The sequence below is a fragment of the Mustelus asterias genome, chromosome 2 (genome assembly GCF_964213995.1).
Source record: "Mustelus asterias chromosome 2, sMusAst1.hap1.1, whole genome shotgun sequence".
Taxonomy (NCBI): domain Eukaryota; kingdom Metazoa; phylum Chordata; class Chondrichthyes; order Carcharhiniformes; family Triakidae; genus Mustelus; species Mustelus asterias.
The window spans coordinates 53286390-53310484 of NC_135802.1; the positions used below are offsets into that span (position 1 = coordinate 53286390).

General features: G+C 42.3%; 1 protein-coding gene across 2 annotated transcripts in view; it reads left to right on the plus strand.

Annotated features, from left to right (window-relative positions):
* Positions 1-389: 389 nt before the first annotated feature.
* Positions 390-24095, plus strand: part of LOC144507881 (sorcin-like) — a 44495-nt gene continuing 20789 nt past the window's right edge. Inside the window, exons 1-2 of one of the 2 annotated variants that reach the window (XM_078235324.1) lie at positions 390-698; positions 22039-22203. In XM_078235324.1, the coding sequence (XP_078091450.1) occupies positions 675-698; positions 22039-22203 (189 nt within the window). In that variant the 5' untranslated portion in view covers positions 390-674. The remainder of the gene's footprint in view (positions 699-22038; positions 22204-24095) is intronic. The other variant, XM_078235334.1, reaches the window with a different exon arrangement.

Below are 24095 nucleotides of genomic sequence, written 5' to 3' on the forward strand. Positions count from 1 at the left end.
TATTGTATGTGAACACTCCTGCATTTTGAGTGTGTAAAATAAACTAACCCTCTGATTTTACCCTACCTCAAAATATGCTGGGGGAGAGGGGATGTCATTAATAGAGAATTGGATCACTCCAAAACTGGAGGGTTGGGGGGACTTACTTACAAAAGGGGAGGGATCAAAAATCACAAGAAAACCTTTCTGTTTACAGACGACTGGTGAGAGGGGAAATCAGGGCTGTTTATAATTAACCAGTTGCCTCACGTAATAAACAGAGCCAACAACTCACACCAAGCTACACCCCTGAAAGCTGCCCCCAGTCCCTACACTCAATCAGACAGCAGCTTTTCAATGGGAAACCGCACCCGAAGTGGATACACGGTGGGAGAGACCATCGTGACAGAGAGTGTGGGGAGCGACTGAAGAGGAAACCCGACTGACAAAGAAAATAGAACAGGTCGAGATCAAGTAATTGCATCCCCATATTCTATTTTCAAGCAATTGACATCTATTGATACAAAATAAGAGGGTAGAAGTATCTTCTGCGTGTGTACTTTGTTTTATTGGAGGAGCTGTCCTCCCCTGGTGAGAGTGAGAGCGTCCTGTATGTTGCGAGTTGTGGAAGAGGAAGCAAAGCTGAAACTGCACCCGGAGGCTGATACTGACCTACAGACTGATACACTGGGACAATGGCTTATCCTGGATATGGGGGGGTATGTATTTGCTATCAGAAAGCACATCCTCATTCGGTGCACCCGGAGGGGCTTTGAATTACAACTGAACCGGGTAAATTGTGTAAAAGGAGATTGTGGGCAGTTGGACTTTCAAACCAGAAGTTGGATTCTTTTCTGTTCGTGTGGCAACGTTATTTCTATTTTCTGTTTTACTCGCTATATAACTTAATGTTTAAACGATTCTGTGCACAAGTTAACCGCATCGGTGATCTCCCCAGACAGTCAAGTCAATGTGCAACTGGCCACGGGGTAGAGCATCTTTCAAATGCTTCCGGAAATTTGGCCTACTTGTGAATGGTTTGAGTTGTACGTGTGTCTGTGAGAGAGACTGGGATGTGGGTGTTTGTGGCAAGTGAGTGAATACTGCGTGTCTGTGTGTGTGCGTGCATGCAAGACATAGGCGGCACAGTGGGTGGCTCAGTGGTTAGCTGCCTCTCAGCACAGAGACCGGGGTTCAATTCTGGCCTTGGGTGACTGTGTGGAATTTGCATGTTCTCCCCGTGCCTGCATGGGTTTCATCCGGGTTTTCTCCCACACTCCAAAGATGTGTGGGTTAGGTCAATTGGCTATGCTAACTTGCCCCTTAGTGTCAGGGGGACTAGTTAGGGTAAATGTGTGCGATTACAGGGATAGGGCCTGGGTGAGATTGTTGTCAGTGCAGGCTTAATGGCCTCCTTCTGCACTAGGGATTCTATGGTTCAGGTGTGTAGAATAGTTGGCCACTTCCGCTATTCTTTCCAGCTTGGCCTCGCTTACCTACTGAGGTTTCACCTGTGGAACTCACTGTTTTGGTGACAATTTGTATTCTGTTGTGTTGAGCCTCCTGGACTTACTTTGACTCTTATACCAAGATCTGGAGTCATAACTGCACAGAAGAGGTCATTCAGCCCATTGTGTCCATACTAGCTCTCTGGAGAGCAAAATAATCAGTCCTATTTGCCTGCTCTATCCCTGTAGCATTGAAAATGTATTTCTCTCAAACATTTCCTTTTGAAATCATTCATCTCCACTTTCACCACCCTCGTAAGGCAGCAAGTTTCAGCTCATTACAACTCGCTGCATAAAATAAGTTATTTGTTACATCCTCTTGGTATCTACTGCCCAAAACTTTCAATCTATGTCCCCTAGCCCTTGAATCATTAGCCAATTTCCTTGTCGAGTGCAGGCATTACAGGGTAAGTCTAGTGAGCATAGGAGAATCAGGGGAAGGAGAGTATTCAGGTGAATTTTTAAAGATAGAGTCTTTTAACAGATGTTAAAGTTTATTTATTGGTCACAAGTAGGCTTACGTTCACACTAATGAAGTTACTGTGAAATTTCCCTTGTGGGATGTGGATGAGTGAATGGGTAAATGGATAGAGAGGTTGAGGGTGGTCAAGTTTGGTGGGGAGAGAAAGAATATTTGGCCTTTGTCTAGCAAATGTCTGCTCCCCCATTGCATTATACAGTTTAAATAAATCCAGGGACTTCACTTATCCTAACTGGAGGCCAGTTCTGCACGTGTTCGTTTAAAAAAAAAACTCAGAATATCCGTCTCAAATTTCACTCTTGTGGTTTTGAAGTTGGGTTTCTTTCACTCACTGTCAGGTGGTGGGGCTTTGAGTAGTGTGTTGTATTTGATTCTCTGATAGCACTTGCTACATTGTTCATTGATCTGTGACCTGCAGCGTAGTTGTACAATCTAACTGCTGCCTATCACACCTTTGTGGTGGAATTTTGTCAAAGCCTTTTTGGGAGCGTAAGCTTGCCGGTAACAGTATTTCCCATGGTCCACTTAAGGTGTTATTCATTAGGAAAGTAAAGGAATCAGTGTTGATTCTCCAGAAGGAACTCTTCAGTTGTAGGTAATAAAATAATGATGTGGAGTTGCCAGTTTTGGACTGGGATAGGCACAGTAAGTAGTCTCTCAACACCAGGTTAAAGTCCAACAGGTTTATTTGGTAGCATGCTACTAAATAATGGTGCTACCAAATAAACCTGTTGGACTTTAACCTGGTGTTGTGAGACTACTTACTGTGCAGTAAAATAAAGCATACTCCAACTTTTAAATCGAAGAAAGGGGTTCAATAAAGACATTTCAACTTTTCCAACACTTGAGGCTGGACCATTCCAAGTTCCCCACAATTCCCACAGATTTTTATTTATGCTGAGTCAGCTAGTCAGCTGATCACCATATCATTTTGTCATTGGTTACATAGTTTACTGGGTCAGCTGACCCTTATACTTTGTTACCATTGGTCATGCTACAACAGATCCAACGATATCATTGGTTACATTCTAACAATCAGCAGGGTCCCCTCACACAACAATGCTATTTACTAAGTTATCATACAAAAAATGTTGAAGTTTACTGCTAATTGGTTCCATTATTGTACCTTGTGGCCATGTAGAACTAATGGATTTGCAGATTCTAGGATACTTTTTGTCATCCATTTTAAATTGGTTGCCACATTAACTTGTTAAATTAGAGTGATCTCCCCCATGTTTATGGTGACCATCAGTATTCTACAAACCTAATCCTTCTCTCTTCCTTTAGGACAAATATCATTCCGGGAGATTTCTTTGAGCCCCTTTACCATGTTGAGACACTCCACCTCATTGATGTCAAAATTGCTAATTCTCCTTTGAATGTGGAAGGCCTGTTTGTGTTTTCCCTAGTGAATAGATGGAGGATTGTTCACGCTTGGTTTCAGCACATTATCATCTGTTAGGGTATTCTGACTGCCTTCCTACTGTTCTGCTGGGACAAAAAGTCTTGCTGTTGTCAGTAGCATCTGCAGCTTTTTGATTTCTGCGTTGCCCTTGTAAGTCATGATTGTAATGTGATTCTGAAAGTTTTTCTTTGTTTCTGTTGCCCCCTGAAATGTTGACCTCTGATTTGTAGTGTTTTTGTTCATTTTCCATTTCTCATTTGCTTAAGGCTGCTTAAGGCCATGAGTTTTTAAAAAAAGTTCAAGGAATTTCTTTTTTTCAGTAACTAGAGATGGACAGGTTCATGCTTGTAATCTTGAAATCTGATGAATAACTAGTGAGCTTTGCAAAATGTGCTGACCATACCATTATATTGCAGTCAGGCTAATTCTGTGAAAAGCTGCAGTTATTTCAGCTCTACACTATAATCTAGCATAATCATGAATACTGAATTAGAAGTAGCATCAAGTTAAACTGACCTCAACGATTGATTAGATGATGATCCAAGTTTGGACAGATGCTAACATGTTGATAACAGATGATGCTAAGTACTGTGTACTCTATAGTCTGTATACTTTGAAAACCTGGGCATTCATGCGCAATATAGAGTCATGGAATTGTACAGTGCAGAAAAGGCCCTACGATCCATCAAATCTGCATTGACAGTAAGTTGAATTTGATTTATTATTGTCACATGTATTAACATACATTGAAAAGTATTGTTTCTTGCGTGCTATACAGACAAAACATACTGTTCATAGAGAAGGAAACGAGAGAGTGCAGAATGTAGTGTTACAGTCGTAGCTAGGGTGTAGAGAAAGATCAATTTAATGCAAGGTAAGTCCATTCAAAAGTCTGACAGCAGCAGGGAAGGAACTGTTCTTGAGTCGGTTGGTACGTGACCTCAGACTTTGGTATCTTTTTCCCAAAGGAAGAAGGTAGAAGAGAGAGTGTGTAGGGTCCCTAATTATGCTGGCTGCTTTGCCGAGGCTGTGGGAAGTGTAGTCAAAGTCAATGGATGGGAGGCTGGTTTGCGTGATGGCTTGGGCTACATTCATAAACTATTGTAGTTCCTTGCGGTCTTGGGCAGAGCAGGAGCCATATCAAGCTGGCTACTACTTACGACTACTACTACTAAAGTCATGCTAATCCCATTTCTCAGCACTTGTCCCATATCCTTGAACGTTATGATGTTTTGAGTGCTCATCCCCTCATAACCTTATGCACCTCAATCATATTCCTCCCTCAGCCTTCTCTGCTCTATAGAAAACAATCCAAGCCTATCCAGTCTCTCCTTGTAGTTCAAATGCTTCATCCCAGACAACATCCTGGTGAATTTCCTCTGTACCCCATCTAGTGCAATCACATCCTTCTTGTAGGAAAACAACCAGAACTGCACACAGTACTCCAGCTGTGGCCTAATCAAAGTTCTGTACAGCTCCAACATAACCTCCCTCTCTGCCACAACTGATTAAAGCAAGTGTCCTATTTGCCTTCTTAACTAGCCTATTCACCTGCTCTGCTGCTTCAGGGATCCGTGAATAAGTACCCCAAGATCCATCTGTTCCTCTGAGCTTCCTAGTGTCCTGCCATTCATTAAAACTCCCTTGTCTTGTTACTTCTTCCAAAGTGCATTACCTCGCACTTTTCTGAGTTAAATACCAATTGCCACTACTGTGCCCATCTGACCAACCCACCTATATCTTCTTGTAACCTGCGACCTTCTTCACTATTAACCACCCTATCAATCTTAGTGTCATCTGCAAACTTACTTACCCTCGCATTATCACCTATATCATGTATGTATATAACAAACAATAAGGGTCCCTGCACTGAAACTTGCAGTATGCCACTCGACACTGGCCTCCAGTCACTCAACCTTCGCCCACCATCCTTTTATGTCCTATTACTAAGCCAGTTTTGGAACTATCTTGCTATGTTTCCCTGAATTCCATGTATTTTAACCTTCTCAATCGGTCTCTCATATGGGACCTTGGGGCAGCATGGTGGCACTGTGGTCAGCACTGCTGCCTCACAATGCCAGGGACCCAGGTTCGATTCCCAGCTTGGGGCACTGTCTGTGTGGAGTTTGCACATTCTCCCTGTGTCTGCGTGAGTTTCCTCTGGTTTCCTCCCACATTCTGAAAGACGTGCTGGTCAGGTGCATTGACCCGAACAGGTGCCAAAGTGTGGTGACAAGGGGAATTTCACAGTAACTTCATTGCAGTGTTAATGTAAGACTTTTGACTAATAAATAAACTTTAACTTTGTTAAAGGCTTTTCTAAAATTCATATAAACAATATAAACTGCACTTCCCTCATCCACACACTCGATCACAAAAAGATTCAATTAAATTTGTTAGGCATGACCTCCCTCTGACAAACCCATGCTGTCTATCCCTAATTAACCCATGCATTTCCATGTGGAGACTTCTTCAGAATTTTCTCCAATAATTTCCCTACCACTGATGTGAGACTCACTGCTCTGTATTTTCCTGGTTCATTTCTACCACCCTTCTTGAAAAGTGGAACCACATTAGCCATCCTCCAGTCCTCTGACATTTTCCCTGTGGTCAGAGAGGAATTAAAAAATTGTCAAAGCCCCTCCAATTTCTTGCCTCCCCTCCCACAGCAGCCTGGGATGTAACCATCCAGGCCTGAGGATTTGTCCATTTTTAAGCCCATCAGTGCCTCCAATACCTCCCCAATTCCTATGTCAAACTGTGCAAGTTCCTCACTGTCCCTTTTCCTGGATTCTGTACATACATTCTCCTTTTACTCAGCTTCACACACAGATTGTCCCCTTGGCCTCGAATGGGCCCTACTCTTTCCCTGGTTAACCTCTGTATTTATAGAATATCTTGGATGCTCCCTAATCTTGTTTACAAGTTCAGAACTGATGAATCATCCAGACAGCGTTGGCTCGATTCTCTCTCCACAGATGCTGTCAGACCTGCTGAGTTTTTCCAGCATTTTTGGTTTTTGTACTTTATTTATCGTTGGAGTGTGTATTCCAATTAAACAATTCAGCAGCAAACTTTTGAGAATTTAAAATAAAGAAGGTTACTTAATTTCACAGTTTTCCCTGAATTAACAAAACATCACCAACTCAGAGAGAGAGACATGCACAAAGATTGGATACAGACAGAAATAGTGCACTCTTGCAGTTTACAGTTACTTCAGTTTCTGGTCTCCCACATTGTAGGCTTTGGGATTTGATGATTTAAATTTAAAGTGGAGGGTTCACAGCAGGTTGTGAGGTTTTTTTGTTAATTATCTAGGAGGTTGGTTCTCAGATGAGCTTTGAAACAGGGACAAGTTAAATACTTTGGCTGCAATTGCAGCTGGTTTCAGAGTCTAGTTCTCAGACTGGCTGGTGACTGATGGTTCTCATGGATCGGGTTCTGGGATGAGAGAGGTACAGCCCTTGAAACTAATTGTGATCATATGGCTGCTTAACACCTTTGAGGCCTACCCAGTCTAGTTTGCATGGGGAGGCCATGGTGATATACTGGTAAGTTAATAGCCATCTTTGAGTTTCGATTTTCTCTTTTGTCCATTTATGAATCTTGCAGTTTGGCAACTCCATAGTCTTTAGGTGTAGGCCCATCCCTAAACAATGAGATGTGTGAGGTACCTTCTCCATGTCCAGATTTCATGAGGTATTTACCAGATATTTAATGCTGTCTGGAGTCCAATCACAGAAGTCACATGATTTGCAGTAGCTATCTCATAGCTTCTTTGTGTTTGGTTTTTAAAAGTATGGACTGAAAGGTCATAATTTGACATGCCTATACAGCTGAGCTCTGGGCTGTCCCCTGGCTGATGACTAAATGTGGATATTTAGCAGGGGGTTTTGAATAATGATCAAGAACAAAAACGCTGGCTGCTGCTACTCACTCCATAATCTAGAAATGCTGTAGGCATTTGTGGATTACTGACATTTTAACTTAGATAGGGAACTAGGAGCAGGACCAAGATTGCTGAGCTATTCATTAGGCAAACTTGTTGGTTATTAATTTCCATTTATCAGACCATTCTGTCAGTCTGTTTTATCACTATAAATATAGGCATTTACAGATGAAGAGCATTATAAAATCTGAAGGAATTGTACCATAGGAACATGTGGATGAAAACTGTATGAACAGTCACCTTTGAAGAGGTATAGAATAAAATGGTTTCATTTTCTGAATCTGAATTCCACCTAGTAACATTTTTCATGCTGATAATTTTATAATTGTAGAAAAAAAAGCTCAGGCTACAATCGACAGGAAGCTCCGATAGATACTGATGGCAGTTTAACAAGCGTGGCGGCATTTTTATTTGATTTTCAGTGAGTCAATGAATGTGACGGCTCATGGAATGTAAATTCAATTAATAAAATCAGGAATTGAAAGCTACTCTCAATAACAATGACTATGAAACTACCTTCAAATATTGTAAAATCCCATCTGGTTCATTATGTCTTTTAAGGAAGGAAATCTGCCATCCTTACCTGGTCTGGCTTTGGTTCACATTAGGTGCTAAAATGGATTGGGAGCTGTTCTTTTATCTCACGACATTAGGTTTCGATGTAGTGTTGATGTGATGTCTTCTCTGTCTATTCTTAGTGTTCTGGCAAAAATAACTTCTGCCCAATGGAAAATAATTTTTGAGCACAAGGTTGTCTGAAGTTTTTAACTGACTGACTTGTGAAAACCATTGAATGGTTGCTGTTGGAAAACAAGCCAAAGCAGTATTTTGTATTCTGATATTGGGGTCGCAGAGAGCACAACATCTCATCTGGGAGACAATGACCCAGTGGTATTATTGCTGGACTGTAAATCCAGAAACACAAATAATGATTTGGGGATCTGGATTTGAATCGAATTTGAATTCTATAAAAAAAATCTGGAATTAAGAATCTACTGATTTACTATGAAACCACTGTCAATCGTTGGAAAAACCTATCTGGTTCACTAATGTCCTTTCAAGAAGGAAATCTGCCGTCTTTAACTGGTCTGACCTACATGTGACTCCAGAGCCACAGCAATGTGGCTGACTTTCAACTGCCCTCCAAGGGTAACGAGGGATAGGCAATAAATGCTGGCCCAGCCAGTGATGCCCCGTATTCCATGAATGCATTAAAAAATCATTGGTTGGGACACCCGGTGTGGGAAAAGGCCAACTTTAATTGACCGTATGCCTTGGGTTTCAGCACATGACTTGTTATGCCAATTGCCCCTGGTCACTCAAATAACGTCTTCTTCTTCCATCACTTTTATTATTAAAGAATAAATGTCTTTGAAACATGGGGGTAGGTACACATATTAATTCCCTCAATCTTTCTCCTGAGTTGCTGACCTCAGTATCTTTAATTGCTGAAAGACATTCCTGGCGGTTTGGCAACCTGGTGCCCAGGATAAGCAATTGTACTTTCCTGGTGGTGTTGTCCAAGAAGTTAAGGTCTGTGCAGTGTGCATGGTATGTTCAGACAGTCCTTGAGGCTGAAACTGTGTAGAAGATTCTTTTTGGAAGAGTCTGCATCTGTTTCAAATCTCAAATGCATAATTATGTTTAAAAATACTGTCAGCCTTCTATATTTACGTTTAACATATAATAATGAAAGCCTAATTACAAAGCGAAACATAAGTTGCAGAACTATGGTTTTCAAACAGAAAATGCTATTCAGTGACTTCAGTAAGCCTTCTATACATCTGAACTTTTATTTTTTGTGTGAAGTTGCATCTGATCCGCAAGTGTTGTTATATAATTCTGCATAGTTTCCAAAGTATCATATTTAATTTAAAAATAATAGTGTTATATTTTAATTTGTCATTAAAGTTTCCCATTATTTACAGTAGGATCCCTACAGCCCAGTGCCATTCTGTCTCTGCTGGAAAAGCTTCCAGATCATAGTCTAGCTGTCAGTTCAATGGTGATAATTTTAATCTAACTTGCCGGGTGAGAAATTTACAGGATCTGGTGGAATGATGATTTTTGCAGCCTGTCCAATATTACTCTCCCTGAGTTTCAGAGTTATATTGGGTGGAATGTAAAACTAACGCTGCATCTGATCCCATCAGTTTTCTAACAAGCAGGTTCGCTTAATATTACCTGAAATGTGTCCAATGAAATATCAAACTCCATGTAGTAAGCCTACATATTTATGTAAATTTGTCAAAACCCCTTTTTGTTTTATACAACATTCATAGTGGAACCACTGCTTTCTGCTTCCCTCCAAATGGGACATATATTGGATAATCTCTAGCAATTCTCCCTCTGCACTTAGAGTGTAGCTAGCCTGGGGGAAGAGATTTGATGTGGAAGATCAAGAGAAATAAGGGGAAGGTTGTTTGCATGGGCCCCTCCTTGGTTGGCATGAACCCAGCCTCTGGGCCCCATGGCAATAGCAACCAAGGAGTGCAAATGACAGGAAGCAAGTCCGAGACCATGTTCTCCTGATTTACATGGCTTTCCTGCTCACGTATGGGCAGATATGGTGGAAGGTAAGGAGGTGGGGAAACCACCACCACCCCCCCCCCCCCCCCCCCCCCCCTCAACTGGTTTGCATCTCCACCAAGCTTAAATGTGTAGAATGGTTGGTAATGTTGATTTGGAAAGTCTAGACAAGAAACAATAACCTGTGCCGATCGTCTGAAAAATGCCCTCCGACAGGCTGAATTGGGTTGTGCTGCAGGTTGGCATATGAACAAAAGTTTAAAAACTGACATTTTTTGATATTTTCATGGGATGTGAGTACTCTGGCAGCATTTGTTGTTGTCCTTATATTCCCATTAGGAGGTGGTGGGGGGCTATCTCCTTGAACCACTGCAACTCAGCTGGTGTAGGTACAACCGCAGTGCTGTTAGGGAGGGAGTTTCAGGACTTTGACCCAGTGACAGTGAAGAAACAGTGATGTAGTTCCAAGTCAGGGTGGCGTTGGTTGGAGAGGAGCTTATAGGTATCAGTGTTTCCATGCACGTGTTGTCCTTCTCCCAGATGGTAAAGGTCAAAGGTTTGGAAGATGTTGTCAGTGGAGGCTAGCAAAGTGCTGCAGCATACCTTGCCTATAGTACCCACTGCTGTCATAGTGCATCGGTGACAGATGGCGTGTATGTTTAGGTTGGTTGGGGTGCCAATCAATCATAATTTCAGGACATCACTGCAGGTGTTCCTCAGGGAAATGTCCTAAGCCCAACCATCTTTAGCTGCTTTTCTGACCTGAAGGAAGGTCATTGGTAGTGGGGATTTCACTAATGACCGCACATATGTTCGGCACCATTCACGACTCCTCAGATATTCAAGCAGTCTGTGTCCAAATGCAGCAAGACCTGGACAATATCCAGGCTAGGCTGACAAGTGGCAATTAACATTAGTGCCCCAAAGGTGCCAGGTAATGACCATCTCCAACTAGAGAGAATCTAACCATTGCCCCTTGATATTCAATGACATTAACATCGCTGAATCCCCCAATATCAACATCCTGGGGGTTACCATTGACCAGAAACGGAACTGGACTAGCCATATAAACGCCGTGGCTGCAAGAATAGGTCAGAGGCTAGGAATCCTGCAGCAAGTAACTCGCTCCCTGATTCCCCAAGGTCTGTCTATCATAGACAAGGCACAAGTCAGGAGTGTGATGGAATACTCTCAACTTGCCTGGATGAGTGCAGCTCCAAAAACACTCAAGTTCAACACCACCCAGGACAAAACGGCCCACTCGATTAACACCCATGCACAATCATTCACTCTCTCCACCACTGATGCACAGTGGCAGCAGTGTGCACCATCCACAAGATGCACTGCAGGAGCTCACCAAACCTCCTTAGATAGCAGCTTCCAAACTCTCAGCTGCTTACTAGAAGGACAAGGGCAGCAGAAACATGGGAACACCACCACTTGGAAGTTCACCTCCTAGTCACTCACCGCTCTGACTTGGAAATGGATTGCTGTTCCTTCACTGTAGCTGGGTTAAAATGTGCAAACTCCCTCCCTAACAGCACTGAGGGTGTACCTACACCACAGATTGCAGTGATTCAAGAAGGCAGCTCACTACCATTTTCTGGAGGGCAATTTAGGATGAGCAATACATGCTGGCCTAGCTACTGACCCCACCACTCCTAAATGAATAAAATAAATCAAGTGGGCTGCTTTGTCCTGCGTGATATTAAACTTCTGGATAGTTGTATGAGCTGCAGTTATCCAGGCTAGTGGAGAGTATTCCATCACAGTCCTGATTTGTGCTTTAGATGTGAAAAGGCTTTTCGAAGCCAGGGGGTGGTTACTCGCCTGTAGAATTCCCAACTTCTGAACTGCTAGGCACAGAATTTATGTGGCTGATTCAGTTAGTTTCTGGTCAATGATAACTCCCAGAATGGTGATGGTAATGCCATCGAGTATCAAGGGGAAGTGGTTAGATTCTCTTGTTGGAAATGATCATCGCCTGGCATTGTGTGCCATGAATGCTTCTAGGCATTTATCAAAGAACAAAGACAAGTACAACACAGGAACAGGCCCTTTGACCCTCCAAGCCTGCGCCGATCATGATGCCTGCCTAAACTAAAACCGTATGCACTGACGGAGTCCGAATGCTTCCATTCCCATCCTATTAATGTATTTGTCTAGTTGCCCCTTAGTCTAATTGACCCTTCAGCCCAAGTCAGAATGTTTCCAGGTTTTGCTGCGTGCAGGCACGTACAACTTCAATATCTGAGGGATCACACATGTAACTGAGCACTCTGCAATCACCAGTAAGTATCCCAGTTTTGACCTTCTAATGGAGCTAAGGTAATTGAAGCAGCTGAAAATGTTTGGGCCCAGGACTCCTGAGGAACGCCTGCAATGATATCTTGTGACGAGACATTTAGTCCCCAACAACCATAGCCATCATCCTTTGTGCTTGGTATAATTCCAAACAATGAGGGTTTTCCCCCTAATTCCCTTTGACTTCAATTTCCTTAATGCCACACTTAGTCGAACAGTTGCTCTCACCTCCCCTCTGGTAGTCAGTTGTTCTGTGCAAGTTTGGACCAAGGCTGTAATGAGGCTTGAAGCTGACTGGCCTTGACAGGACCCAATCTGAGACATGGTGCGGAGGTTGTAGCTGACTAAGTTCCACTTGATAGTGTCAATGATTTTCCGTCACTTTGCCAACTGAGTGGGTGATAACTGACTGGATTGGAATTGTTCTGCTTTTTGTGGATAGAACATTCCTGGGCAATTTTCCACATTGTTGGATTTTGCAGCTGCACTGGAATAATAGTTCCAATTAGATAAAGGACAGATGGAGGTTAGTTTGATCACAATATCATTTAGAATTAATGTTCCAAATCATCATGCTCCAATTTTCCGTCTATGTACTTGAGATAACTCCCGTTTTATTATTCTTTCTTGGGACTTGGGCATCGCTTGTACAACCAGTATTTGTGCCCATCCCTAATTGCTGTTGAATGAATGGCTTACTAGGCCATTGCAGAGGGCAGTCAAGAGTCAATCGTATTACTGTTCTGGAGTCACATGTAGGCCAGACTTCGTAAGGAAAGGGTACAGTGTTTTAATACCACGCGTGAATGACCATTCTCCTTGTGTGAGCCTGGACAGGTAGTTTTGATTATTTGACAATGGAGCTGGCACAGCACAGTATTGTGCCCACATGGCAATAGACAAAGACATTCTAATACTGGGCACCTAATAGCAATCTGGATATTTCCCTCTCCTCAGTGAGAACAATTAATTAGTACTGCCATTGACCAGCAGTGCAGGTTAAAGCAGGGATCTTTTTTTTGCATGACTTAGAACCACCCTAAGCAGCATATTTATCAAGGAAGATTGGAATTATTTTTTTCAAGTCGCTAAACTTGCTGGTGGGGAATGTTGGTTGATGCAGTGGGTTTTTTGAAACTGGTCTTTCATCTGAGAGGCTTTGGTTAAAATCTAGTCTAGACGGGTGGGATGTAGGGATCTTGTGTGAGAGGAGTTTAAACAGTTTGAACCATTTTCTTATTGGCAAGCAGTAGGTTGGCATAAGTTTGGAATGAGTTGATCTTGTTATAACGAGAGGCCACAGCATAGCTGATGTGAGAAATGTAACTGATGCAGAAGGAGACGATTTTGAGGTGGGGGCGGCGGGGGCATTGCAAGATGAGCTTTACTCTGCATCTAGCTGTGCTGTGCTCTGTAAGTGCTCAACTGCTCCACTCCCCAGTACCTAGATGTGTATAATAATGAAAAGAAAATTCCCAAACAAAACACAAATCTGTCCAAATTTGTTAGTTTATTTTTAGCGTTTCACAAACATCTACTGCTAGCGGACTAGAATGTTAGTGTTTTGAACACTTGCATTGGGGAAATATGTCCTACAACGTACAAATTGCACCTCTGTGCAAATATAGATCCAGGCAGTTTAAGAGATTCATAGACATCACAATTGATGATTGCACAGACAATACTGTTGAGACCCAGGGTTAATCTTGTAAACTGGCGGATTTGAACATGCTTCCCCTTCAGTGTTTTGTGTCTCTAAATATAGATTTCAGACCTTATCAGCTGAGAGGAGAATATCTTTTCTTAAGGTTACTTGCAGAAATGCATTATCCTAGCTGCGTCGGCACTTGCTCTAATGCTACATCTGTATGGGGTAGCTGGCACACATGATTAAGTCTCCTTCCTTGTAGGGAAATGGCAGACCATTTATCTAAACCTGGGCCAAGAGCCAAATCCTCCATGTGGCGGCATGTTGAGCTGAAAACCGCCTCACCATTTTTATGTATAAATGCATACTGATGTGTTGCAAGTCTTATCACCTTTTGCCTTGATAGCCATATCCTTAGTCTACAAAAACTCACAATAGTAACTTCTGGTAGCTAAATATTTCCACATCTTGCAGGCTAATCTCTAGATTTGCATATTGCTGCATCATGCGTGATTAGTTAACCCACAAGGTAAATTTAATTTCTTCTTGTGTTGCTGTACGCATATGTTTACCTTGAATTTTCATTTTATGGAGAAGTGTGTATGGGTAGAATCCTCTATTTTAAATGTGCTCGAGAAATTTCTAAAGCACAAACACATTGATTTTAAGCAGATGTGGAGTTTATATTATTCATGCTGTAAAGGGGAGAAAAGCATTTTTGATACCAATGAAGTAAGACTTTGTGTAATCCCGGATTACCAGGAATTGGGTCTCGGAATTAAGGCATATAAGGATGGTGTGATGGACGATCAGCCATTATCTTACTGAATGGTGGAACAGGCCTGAAGGGCCAAATGGCCAACTCCAGCTCCTATTATATTCTTCATAAATGTTTGCACTGTTGAAGTCAGTTTGTTTCCAGCACTCTGGCTCAGGAAGCCAGCTGTGTAAGATTTTGGATTCAGGGGCCACAGATGCCTAAATTAGGCAGTTGATTAACTTTAAGATAGCTTATTCAAAAGCAACATTTTAGATATGATGCATTAATTAATCACAGGGAAAGTATATGATCATATGATCTGAGACAGTTGATCCCAGAGGAGAAACCAATGATTGACAGTGTTTGATTTGATTTATTATTGTCATATATATTAACATAGTGAAAAGTATTGTTTTTTGCGCACTATACAGACAAAGCATACCGTTCATAGAGAAGGAAATGAGAGAGTGCAGAATGTAGTATTACAGTCATATCTAGGATATCGAGTAAGATCAACTTAATGCAAGGTAGGTCCATTCAAAAGTCTGATGGCAACGGGGAAGAAGCTGTTTTTGAGTCGGTTGGTACGTGTCCTCAGACATTTGTAACTTTTTCCCAACAGAAGAAGGTGAAAGAGAGTATGTCCGGGATGCGTGGGGGTCCTTGATTATGGCTGCTTTACCGAGGCAGAGGGAAGTGTAGACAGAGTCAATGGATGGAAGGCTGGTTTGTGTGCTGGATTGGGCTACATTCACAACCTTTTGTAGTTTCTTGTGTATTGATCTCAGTAGCTTGTGATAGAAGCATCCTGCTCTCCAGTCAAGGTGTTATGGGACTCTTTGCTCAGCCTTTCTCCATCTTTCCTGGTCCATCTTCTATCTGAAGAAAGATGGTTGTCTGTTCCACACCACCCCTGGCATGCACTCATTCATATACTTTATCTCTAGAGGCTGATAGCCTACCTGGTGTCAAATTACCTGTTCAAACCCTTCTGATGCATGAATGGATGCATGAAAGGTATCCAAGATGTCAGGGCGGTCATCTCCTCCACTGTTCATCACCCTGGCTTGAGGTCACTGTGGTATGCAGGGTGCCAGCAGGCTTTCTGCTATCAGTTTAGGAATGTTTGTAGAATCTAGCGACCTCAATGCAGGAAGTGCAGTCTTTGTGACCTTTTATCTGTACTTTGTCTTGGTCCCTGACTCTTTGGAATTGTTTATGTATTTTTTCAGAGAGAGAGAAAATGAAATGCTGTGCTGGCTGGTTCTATGAGAGTTCTATACAATTCGAAAGATGTCCTATAAAGTTTGCGATAGTAAGCCTTATGGTTCTGGATGCTCCAGAGTCTACAGTTGGCTGCAGCTTTTTAATGCCATCCATCTGGTAATGATGATATTGGGCATGGCCACAGGAGCCAGCATCAATCAAATAATCTGATACTACTGTCATCTAGATTTAGACATGCAGAGTAGCCACTTGAGCAATGTATTAGAGGTCTGCTAGTATGGGATTCTGTCCAACATAAATAAATACCAATGCATTGGATCTTGCAGCACAGTGGAGGCCATTTGGCCCATTGTGCCAGTGCCAAATCTTTGAAAGAGCCATCCAGCTAGTCCCGCTCCCAATACTGCAGCAACGTTTCCCTTCAAATATTTATACAATCTCCTTTTGAATATTGCTACAGTCGTCCATTTAGGCAGTGCATGCTAGACCGGAATTCACTGCCTGAAAACAAAATCTCCGACATAACATTAAGTATAGGACACGGAAGATGAAGGGCACTCACATTAAAATCATCTCTGCAGGGATAAGATGAGCTCAGAAGGTGAAGGATGAAGCATTTTGTGTGTTTTTTTTTGTTATTCTTGAGGAGCCAATGAGCCATAGTGCAGATCAGCACCAAGGTGAAAATTATTAAAAGGAGATGATAATTTAGGACGTAATGTTTGGGTGTTGCTAAATTTTTTTCTTTTTAAAGAACCTGTAAATCGTAAGGGAAAAGAGGAATGCCATGTGAGCTCAGAAGAAATAAGGCAAAAGATTTGATTGGGGATTAAGAGTACCATCGAAAGCAAGCCGTAACAGTTGTTGGTTAGACTTGAGCTATGTAATGACACTGTCCCTGAAGATCTTTTACATTCGTCAGTGGGCCACATTGGAGATTAAGATGTAGACATTGACTATTGCACTGCCAGAGGAACAGAAGTTGAGAGCACCGAATGTGATTTTTTTTTTCTCTTTCCACTTTGATATAATGAAGAATCAACATAAGAAACAGATAGTTAGATGATGAGTGGGATGTGATCGTGACTGTAGACTAACTCTTCGGTTACTGGGAAAAGAATCAAATTGAGCCAACATTTGCATTGAAATAAACATGGCCTTCATGGGGAACTATATAATAACTTGCTCAGAAGTGCATGATGAGACTGCTAATCAAACAGTTTGGGTACATGCAAGACAATTACAGGTGATATGCTAAAGTGTTGGGCAGAATTGTATACATGGCAAGATGACCAGTAAGACACATTTGCTAAAATAACGGCAAGTATGGATTAGGCCAGAACTTTCAAGGTGATAAATAATGGAACAGCAGCCTCTATAGCATGTGTAGTTAGTGAATTTAGCTAGATTTACAATTTTAGTATGTCTGGTTCCTTTTCTATCTAACTGGTTATCACCAAAAAAAAACAGAAAAATCTGCTATCACTTTTCTAACTTGATTAAATCCTTTTAGCTCCAAGTCTCATAACCAGAAACCAGCAATTTTTTAGAAGATATTCCAGGGCACTAGAAGAGATGGTGGGAGAAATAGCAAATGCGCTAGCGGTAATCTACCAAAATTCGCTGGACACTGGGGTGATTCCCGCAGATCGGAAAACAGCAAATGTGACGCCACTATTTAAAAAAGGAGGTTGACAAAAGACGGGTAACTGTACGCCGGTTAGCTTAACTTCTGTAGTAGAACAAATGCTTGAATCTATCATCAAGGAAGAAATAGCGAGACATCTGGATATAAATTGTCCCATTGGTAAGACGCAGCATGCGTTTGTGAAGGGCAGGTAATGTTTGACTAATTTGGTGGAATTCTTTGAGAACATTACATGTGCAGTGGACAATGGGGAACCTGTGGATGGGGTGTGTCTGGATTTCCAAAAGGCATTTGACAAGGTGCCGCACCAAAGACTGCTACATAAGATAACGTATTAGCATGGATAGAGGATTGGTTAACTAATAGAAAGCAAAGAGTGGGGATAAATGGGTGTTTTTCTGGTTGGCAATCAGTGGCTAGTGGTGTGCCTCAGAGATCAGTGTTGGGACCACAATTGTTTATGATTTACATAGATGATTTGGAGTTGGGGACCAAGTGTAATGTGTCAAAATTCGCAGATGACACTTAGATGAGTGGCAGAGCAAAGTGTGCAGAGGACGCTGAAAGTCTGCAAAGGGATATAGGTAGTCTGAGTGGGCAACGGTCTGGCAGATGGAGTACAATGTTGGTAAATGTGAGGTCATCCATTTTGGTAGGAATAACCGCAAAATGGACTATTATTTAAATGGTAAAAAATTGCAGCATGCCGCTGTGCAGAGGGACCTGGGTGGCCTTGTGCAAGAATCTCAAGGAGTTGGTTTGCAGGTGCAGCAGGTAATTAAAAACAGAACATAGAACATTAAGAAGGCAAATGGAATTTTGCCCTTCATTGCTAGAGGGATGGAGTTTAAAAACAGCGAGGTTATGTTGCAGCTGTATAAGGTGCTGGTGAGGCCACATCTGGAGTACTGCGTACAGTTTTGGTCTACTTACTTGAGAAAGAATATACTGGCACTGGAGGGGGTGCAGAGGAGATTCACTAGGTTGATTCCAGAGTTGAGAGGGTTGGCTTATGAGGAGAGACTGAATAGACTGGGGCTATACTCATTGGAATTCAGAAGAATGAGGGGAGATCTTATAGAAACATATAAGATTATGAAGGGAATAGATAAGATAGAAGCAGGGAAGTTGTTTGCACTGGCAGGTGAAACTAGAACTAGGGGGCATGGCCTCAAAATAAGGGGGAGCAGATTTAGGACTGAGTTGAGGAGGAACTTCTTCACACAAAGGGTTGTGAATCTGTGGAATTCCCAGCCCAGTGAAACAGTTGAGGTTACCTCATTGAATTGTTCTTAAGGCAAGGATAGATAAAAAAGTTTTGAACAGTAAAGGAATTAAGGGTTATGGTGAGTGGGCGGGTAAGTGGAGCTGAGTCCACAAAAAGATCAGCCATGATCTTATTGAATGGCGGAGCCGGCTCGAGGGGCCAGATGGCCTAATCCTGCTCCTAGTTCTTATACTAGTTATTTCTTTCAATTACTAGTACAAGTCGTTGGTGAGGCCGCACTTGGAGTATTGTGAACAGTTTTGGTCACCCTGTTATAGGAAAGACCTTGGGGTCCATATCCACAGATCTCTAAAGGTTGCCACTCAAGTGGATAGAGCTGTGAAGAAGGCCTATAGTGTGTTAGCTTTTATTAACAGGGGGTTGGAGTTTAAGAGCCGTGGGGTTATGCTGCAACTGTACAGGACCTTGGTGAGGCCACATTTGGAATATTGTGTGCAGTTCTGGTCACCTCACCATAAGAAGGATGTGGAAGCGCTGGAAAGAGTGCAGAGGAGATTTACCAGGATGCTGCCTGGTTTGGAGGGTAGGTCTTATGAGGAAAGGTTGAGGGAGCTAGGGCTGTTCTCTCTGGAGCGGAGGAGGCTGAGGGGAGACTTAATCGAGGTTTATAAAATGATGAAGGGGATAGATCGAGTGAACGTTCAAAGACTATTTCCTCGGGTGGATGGAGCTATTACAAGGGGGCATAACTATAGGGTTCGTGGTGCGAGATACAGGAAGGATATCAGAGGTAGGTTCTTTACGCAGAGAGTGGTTGGGGTGTGGAATGGACTGCCTGCAGTGATAGTGGAGTCAGACACTTTAGGAACATTTAAGCGGTTATTGGATAGGCACATGGAGCACACCAGGATGATAGGGAGTGGGATAGCTTGATCTTGGTTTCAGATAAAGCTCGGCACAACATCGTGGGCCGAAGGGCCTGTTCTGTGCTGTACTGTTCTATAAACTGGAAAAAGTGCAAAGAAGATTTGCGAGGATGTTACCAGGACCAGTGGGCTTGTGTTATAGGGAGAGGTTGGCTAGGCTAGGATTTTATTCCTTGGAACGTAGGAGAATGAGGGGTGCCCTTATTGAGGTGCATAAAATAATGAGAGGCATAGATAGGATGAACGCACATAGTCTTTTTCACAGGATAGGGGAATTGAAAACTAGAGGGCATAGGTTTAAGGTGAGAGGGTAAAGATTTAAAAGGGGCCTGAGGGGCAACTTCTTCATGCAGCGGGTGGTGCGTATATGGAATGAGCTGCCAGAGAAAGTGGTTGAGGCAGGTGCAATAACAACATTTAAAAAGCATTTGGATAAATACATTGATGAGAAAGGATTAGAGGGACAACATCATAGAATACCTACAGTGTAGAAGGAGGCCATCGAGTGCACCAAACACAATCCCACTGAGGCCCTATTCCCGTAATCCCACATATTTACCCTGCTAATCCCCTGACACTCTGGTCAATTTAGCACGGTCAAGCAACCTAACCCGCACATCGTTGGACTGTGGGAAGAAACCAGAGCACCCAGAGGAAACCCATGCAGACACGGGGAGAATGTGCGAACTCCACACACTGACCTGAGGCTGGATTTGAACTCTGGTCCCTGGTGCTGTGTGGCAGTAGGGCTAACCACTGTGCCACCGTGCTGTCAAATGCGGGCAATTAGGACTAGCTTGGAGGGCACGATGGTCGGCATGGACCGGTTGGGCCGAAGGGACTGTTTGTGTGCTGTATTGCTCTATGACTCTACTGTCAGTGGGCAATCCATTTCTGCGTTGAACTTCGTCAGGTAAACGTTTTTTGTGATTTCCCATCTAAGCTGTCTGTGGCTCCACTTGAAGAATGGGGCCTATTTATTAAAGTGGACCAGTAGAATCCAATAGGATTAGGAAAGTCTAACTTAAAGGGGCAACAACAAAAATTAAGGAGTTTCTGGTCCAAGCATGCTGAAAATAAATACATGGAATGAGAACTCTGAGGTTGTAGTAGTCAGAAAAAGAAAATTGAGCAATGTCCACTGATCGGGGAGTCATCTACTTAACTGCCAAAGTTGCTCGGCACAAATTCTCCTTGAAAATGTGAATGAACTATCAATCACAAAGCGACGAATTAACAGTCGGGTTTCACAGGCTCTTGCTACAGAAAGGATTAATCACAAACTCCAGTATGTGAATTCCACAAGTGTGCGTAACTATTTAACAAAAGGGTGGGAGCTGTAAGCTGTTATGTTGCACAACATATGGTGAACAGACCACAAGATTGAGAGAGGTGCTTAACCACTTAACCCATCTCTGGGAGTTCAGAGAGCAGGTGTAATGCTGGACCTGTTGCCAGGGATGGCGGGGAGCATGAGGGAACTTTAGAGAGAAGGACAAAAATAAAATGTATTTTCTGCTAAACTTTACAAATTAAAATCTAAGAAGCCATTTGTAAATTCCAATTTCATAAAGGAGAAGTTGAGTTGATGCAAAACAACAGTAAATTATGACCATTGGTATGTGCCTAGTTAGAAAAATAGTGGCACGTGGTTTGTGCCAAATTTGATTAACTGTGTTACACGTGACCTTATTAAATCAGTTTAACTTTATTTGCTGGTGTCACATGTAGGCTTAATTAACACTGCAATTAAGTTACTGTGAAAATCCCCTAGTCGCCACACTCGGGCATCTGTTCAGGTACCCCAAAGGGAGAATTTAGCATGGCCAATGCACCTAAACTAGCACGTCTTTCGGATTGTGGGAGGAAACCGGAGCACAAGGAGGAAACCCATGAAGAGACGGGGAGAACGTGCAGACTCTGCACAGACAATGACCCAAGCCGGGAATTGAACCCGAGTCCCTGGCGCTGGGAGGCAGCAGTGCTAATCACTGTGCCACCATGCCACCCACTCTTGATTGTGCCCTAGTCAATACAAACATGTAGCACAGTGAGATTTTGACTCCTATTCCCTCAATCAGGAAAATCTAGGCTTTTTTATGCTCCACATTTTTGCGATGTAATAAAATCCCTTTAACAGTTGACGTGATTTGATTTCCCACCCAATGGCCTGATTAAGGAGTGGACAATTGATAACATTCTCTGGCCTCTGAGGGGATTGGACTCGAGATCTTAAGTCTATAAGTTGATGAGAACAGGAGAGTTGGTTTTGAATGTCATTGTTCCTAAAATTGGAAAGAATACATTAGACTTCGCTGCAACTAATTTCATTATTACAGAGGAAACATCGGCACATAAAATCCTAATTTAAAAATGTTCTATTTGTGAATCATGTTGAATTCTTTCATGGCAGATATAGTTTTATTTATTTTTGTTCACTTTTTAGCAGTTTCCTCAGTATGGTGGGGCACCAGGAGCTCCAGGTGGTGGAGGATATCCGGGAGCTGGTGGTTCAGGCTATCCAGGGGCTCCTGGAGGAGGAGGCTATGGAGGGTTCCAAGGCCAACAGCAGGACCCACTCTATGGATACTTCGCTGCAGTGGCTGGTCAGGTAAGTTGCATTCAATAGGCTTTGTATGCTTGCGCAGGCCCAGATACAGTATAAAACCTACTGGAACCATTGGCTCTTTTTAAAATGCTGATCTTTACAGTGTAAAGTAATACTTTATCCGCAATTGCCAACAGATCCCAATCCCCCTCGTGAATTATTTGACGAATAACTATAATGATAAGATAAAGGAGATAATTTAATTCCCAGAGAAACTGGATCAAGCAGAAAAGTTTGAGTTTAAAGGCAGTGAATTTCTAGAATATTTTCGGGTGAATTCCAGATGCCCACCATCTCCTGGGTGAAAAAGCCTTCTCAGTAATTGTGGATAACAAACAAGGAAATAGTAAAAGAAAAGGCTTTTCACATTCGAAGGAAAATGTCAGTCTAGCAGGCTGGGCAAGCTATAAAAAGCATCAGAGGTACAAAGAATCATAAGAAGTGCAAAAATGGAAAAGCGTGCGCAAAAGTGACACTGAAGCTAACTGCAAAAGCTAAATTGCCCCTTAGTGTCAGGGGACTAGCAGGGTAAATACATGGGGTTATTGGGGTGGGGCTTATGTTAGAATTGTTGTTGGTGCAGGCTTGATAGGCCGAATGGCCTCCTTCTGCACTGTATGGATTCTGTGATTCTATGGAAATTAAAAAAAATATTAAGAGGACCTGTTAAAGACAGATGGAGATTATAATGGAAGAGTAAGGAAATAGCAGATTTGCTGAGTGAGCACGCAGCATCGGGTTTTGTTTTCAAAATGGTGAAAGAGGGTTAAGTACCAGAGCTGTATGTGAAAATAAAAATAAATCAAACTAACTGTCACTTGGTAGTACAGAACTTGAATTTTGTTGAAAAGAAAGACCATATCGCTGAAGCTTTTTGTTTTGCACTCATCAAGCCAAACACAAGAATGCCAAATTTCAAACGATCATAACAGTCTATACTACAGGAGAAAAATTAGTAGATTGATTGGCAAGTCAATTCTGATTAGCCAAGGTGTTGCCATAGAGAAAACAATGGGGGAATATAGGCTCCCATTTGTTTGCAGAGAATGGGTCCCATAAATGTATGTCACTTCTGGAAAATGCAAGGCTATGACTTAAATTAGTTGTTAGTGTAGCTATTAACACACTCAGGATTGTTCAGTAAATGCTGCCCAATTGCGGAATCACAGACGTGAATTAAGATAAACATATCCCGAGTATCTGATGGTTCCACTTAGACTGTGGGAAAATTGCAGATGCTTTCATCAGAATTATCCAAAGTGCACATTAGATTCAGGAATTCTGCCTATAGATTGAAACACTGCAAATGCTGTTCAGTTATTTAAGAAGGATGGTGTTGGGTTGGGAGATTGTGCTGATTGTGGGAGACCATTAACCAACTGAACTGTAGCTAAATTTGCTGCTGATAAGGGGATAGATATGAAAGAAATTTGTGAGGAGGAATGTAAAGAGCCTGCTTCTTCACTTATTGGCTTTATTTGAAGTCCTATCTTCAAGGGGCCGACAGGTCTAGTAGCCACCGTCTTTTTAATGTTCACACCGTTGAAATGGCATGAGATAGTCAAATTGCACCTAGAAACTCAATTGCATTTTTAAGCGGATATTGCTTCTGTCTGTCCAGAAACTGCAAGCAGAAGTCCTCTGACTTTTCGGAATCCATTTTGTGAGGGTACAGCATTCATTATTCCATGTTGCTTTCTTCTTAAGAGTACAGTTTCTACTCCCCAATTACCTTTACGGGCATAATGTGACCATCATAGAGGTAATCCATTTTAGATTTAAGCCAAACAGAAATATTGACTTAATAGTGAGAGACTAGGAACTGTGGAAAAACAAATGGATCTGCTTATCCTTTGTGCACAGATCACTAAAAGCCAGGGCACGTGCAGAAAAAA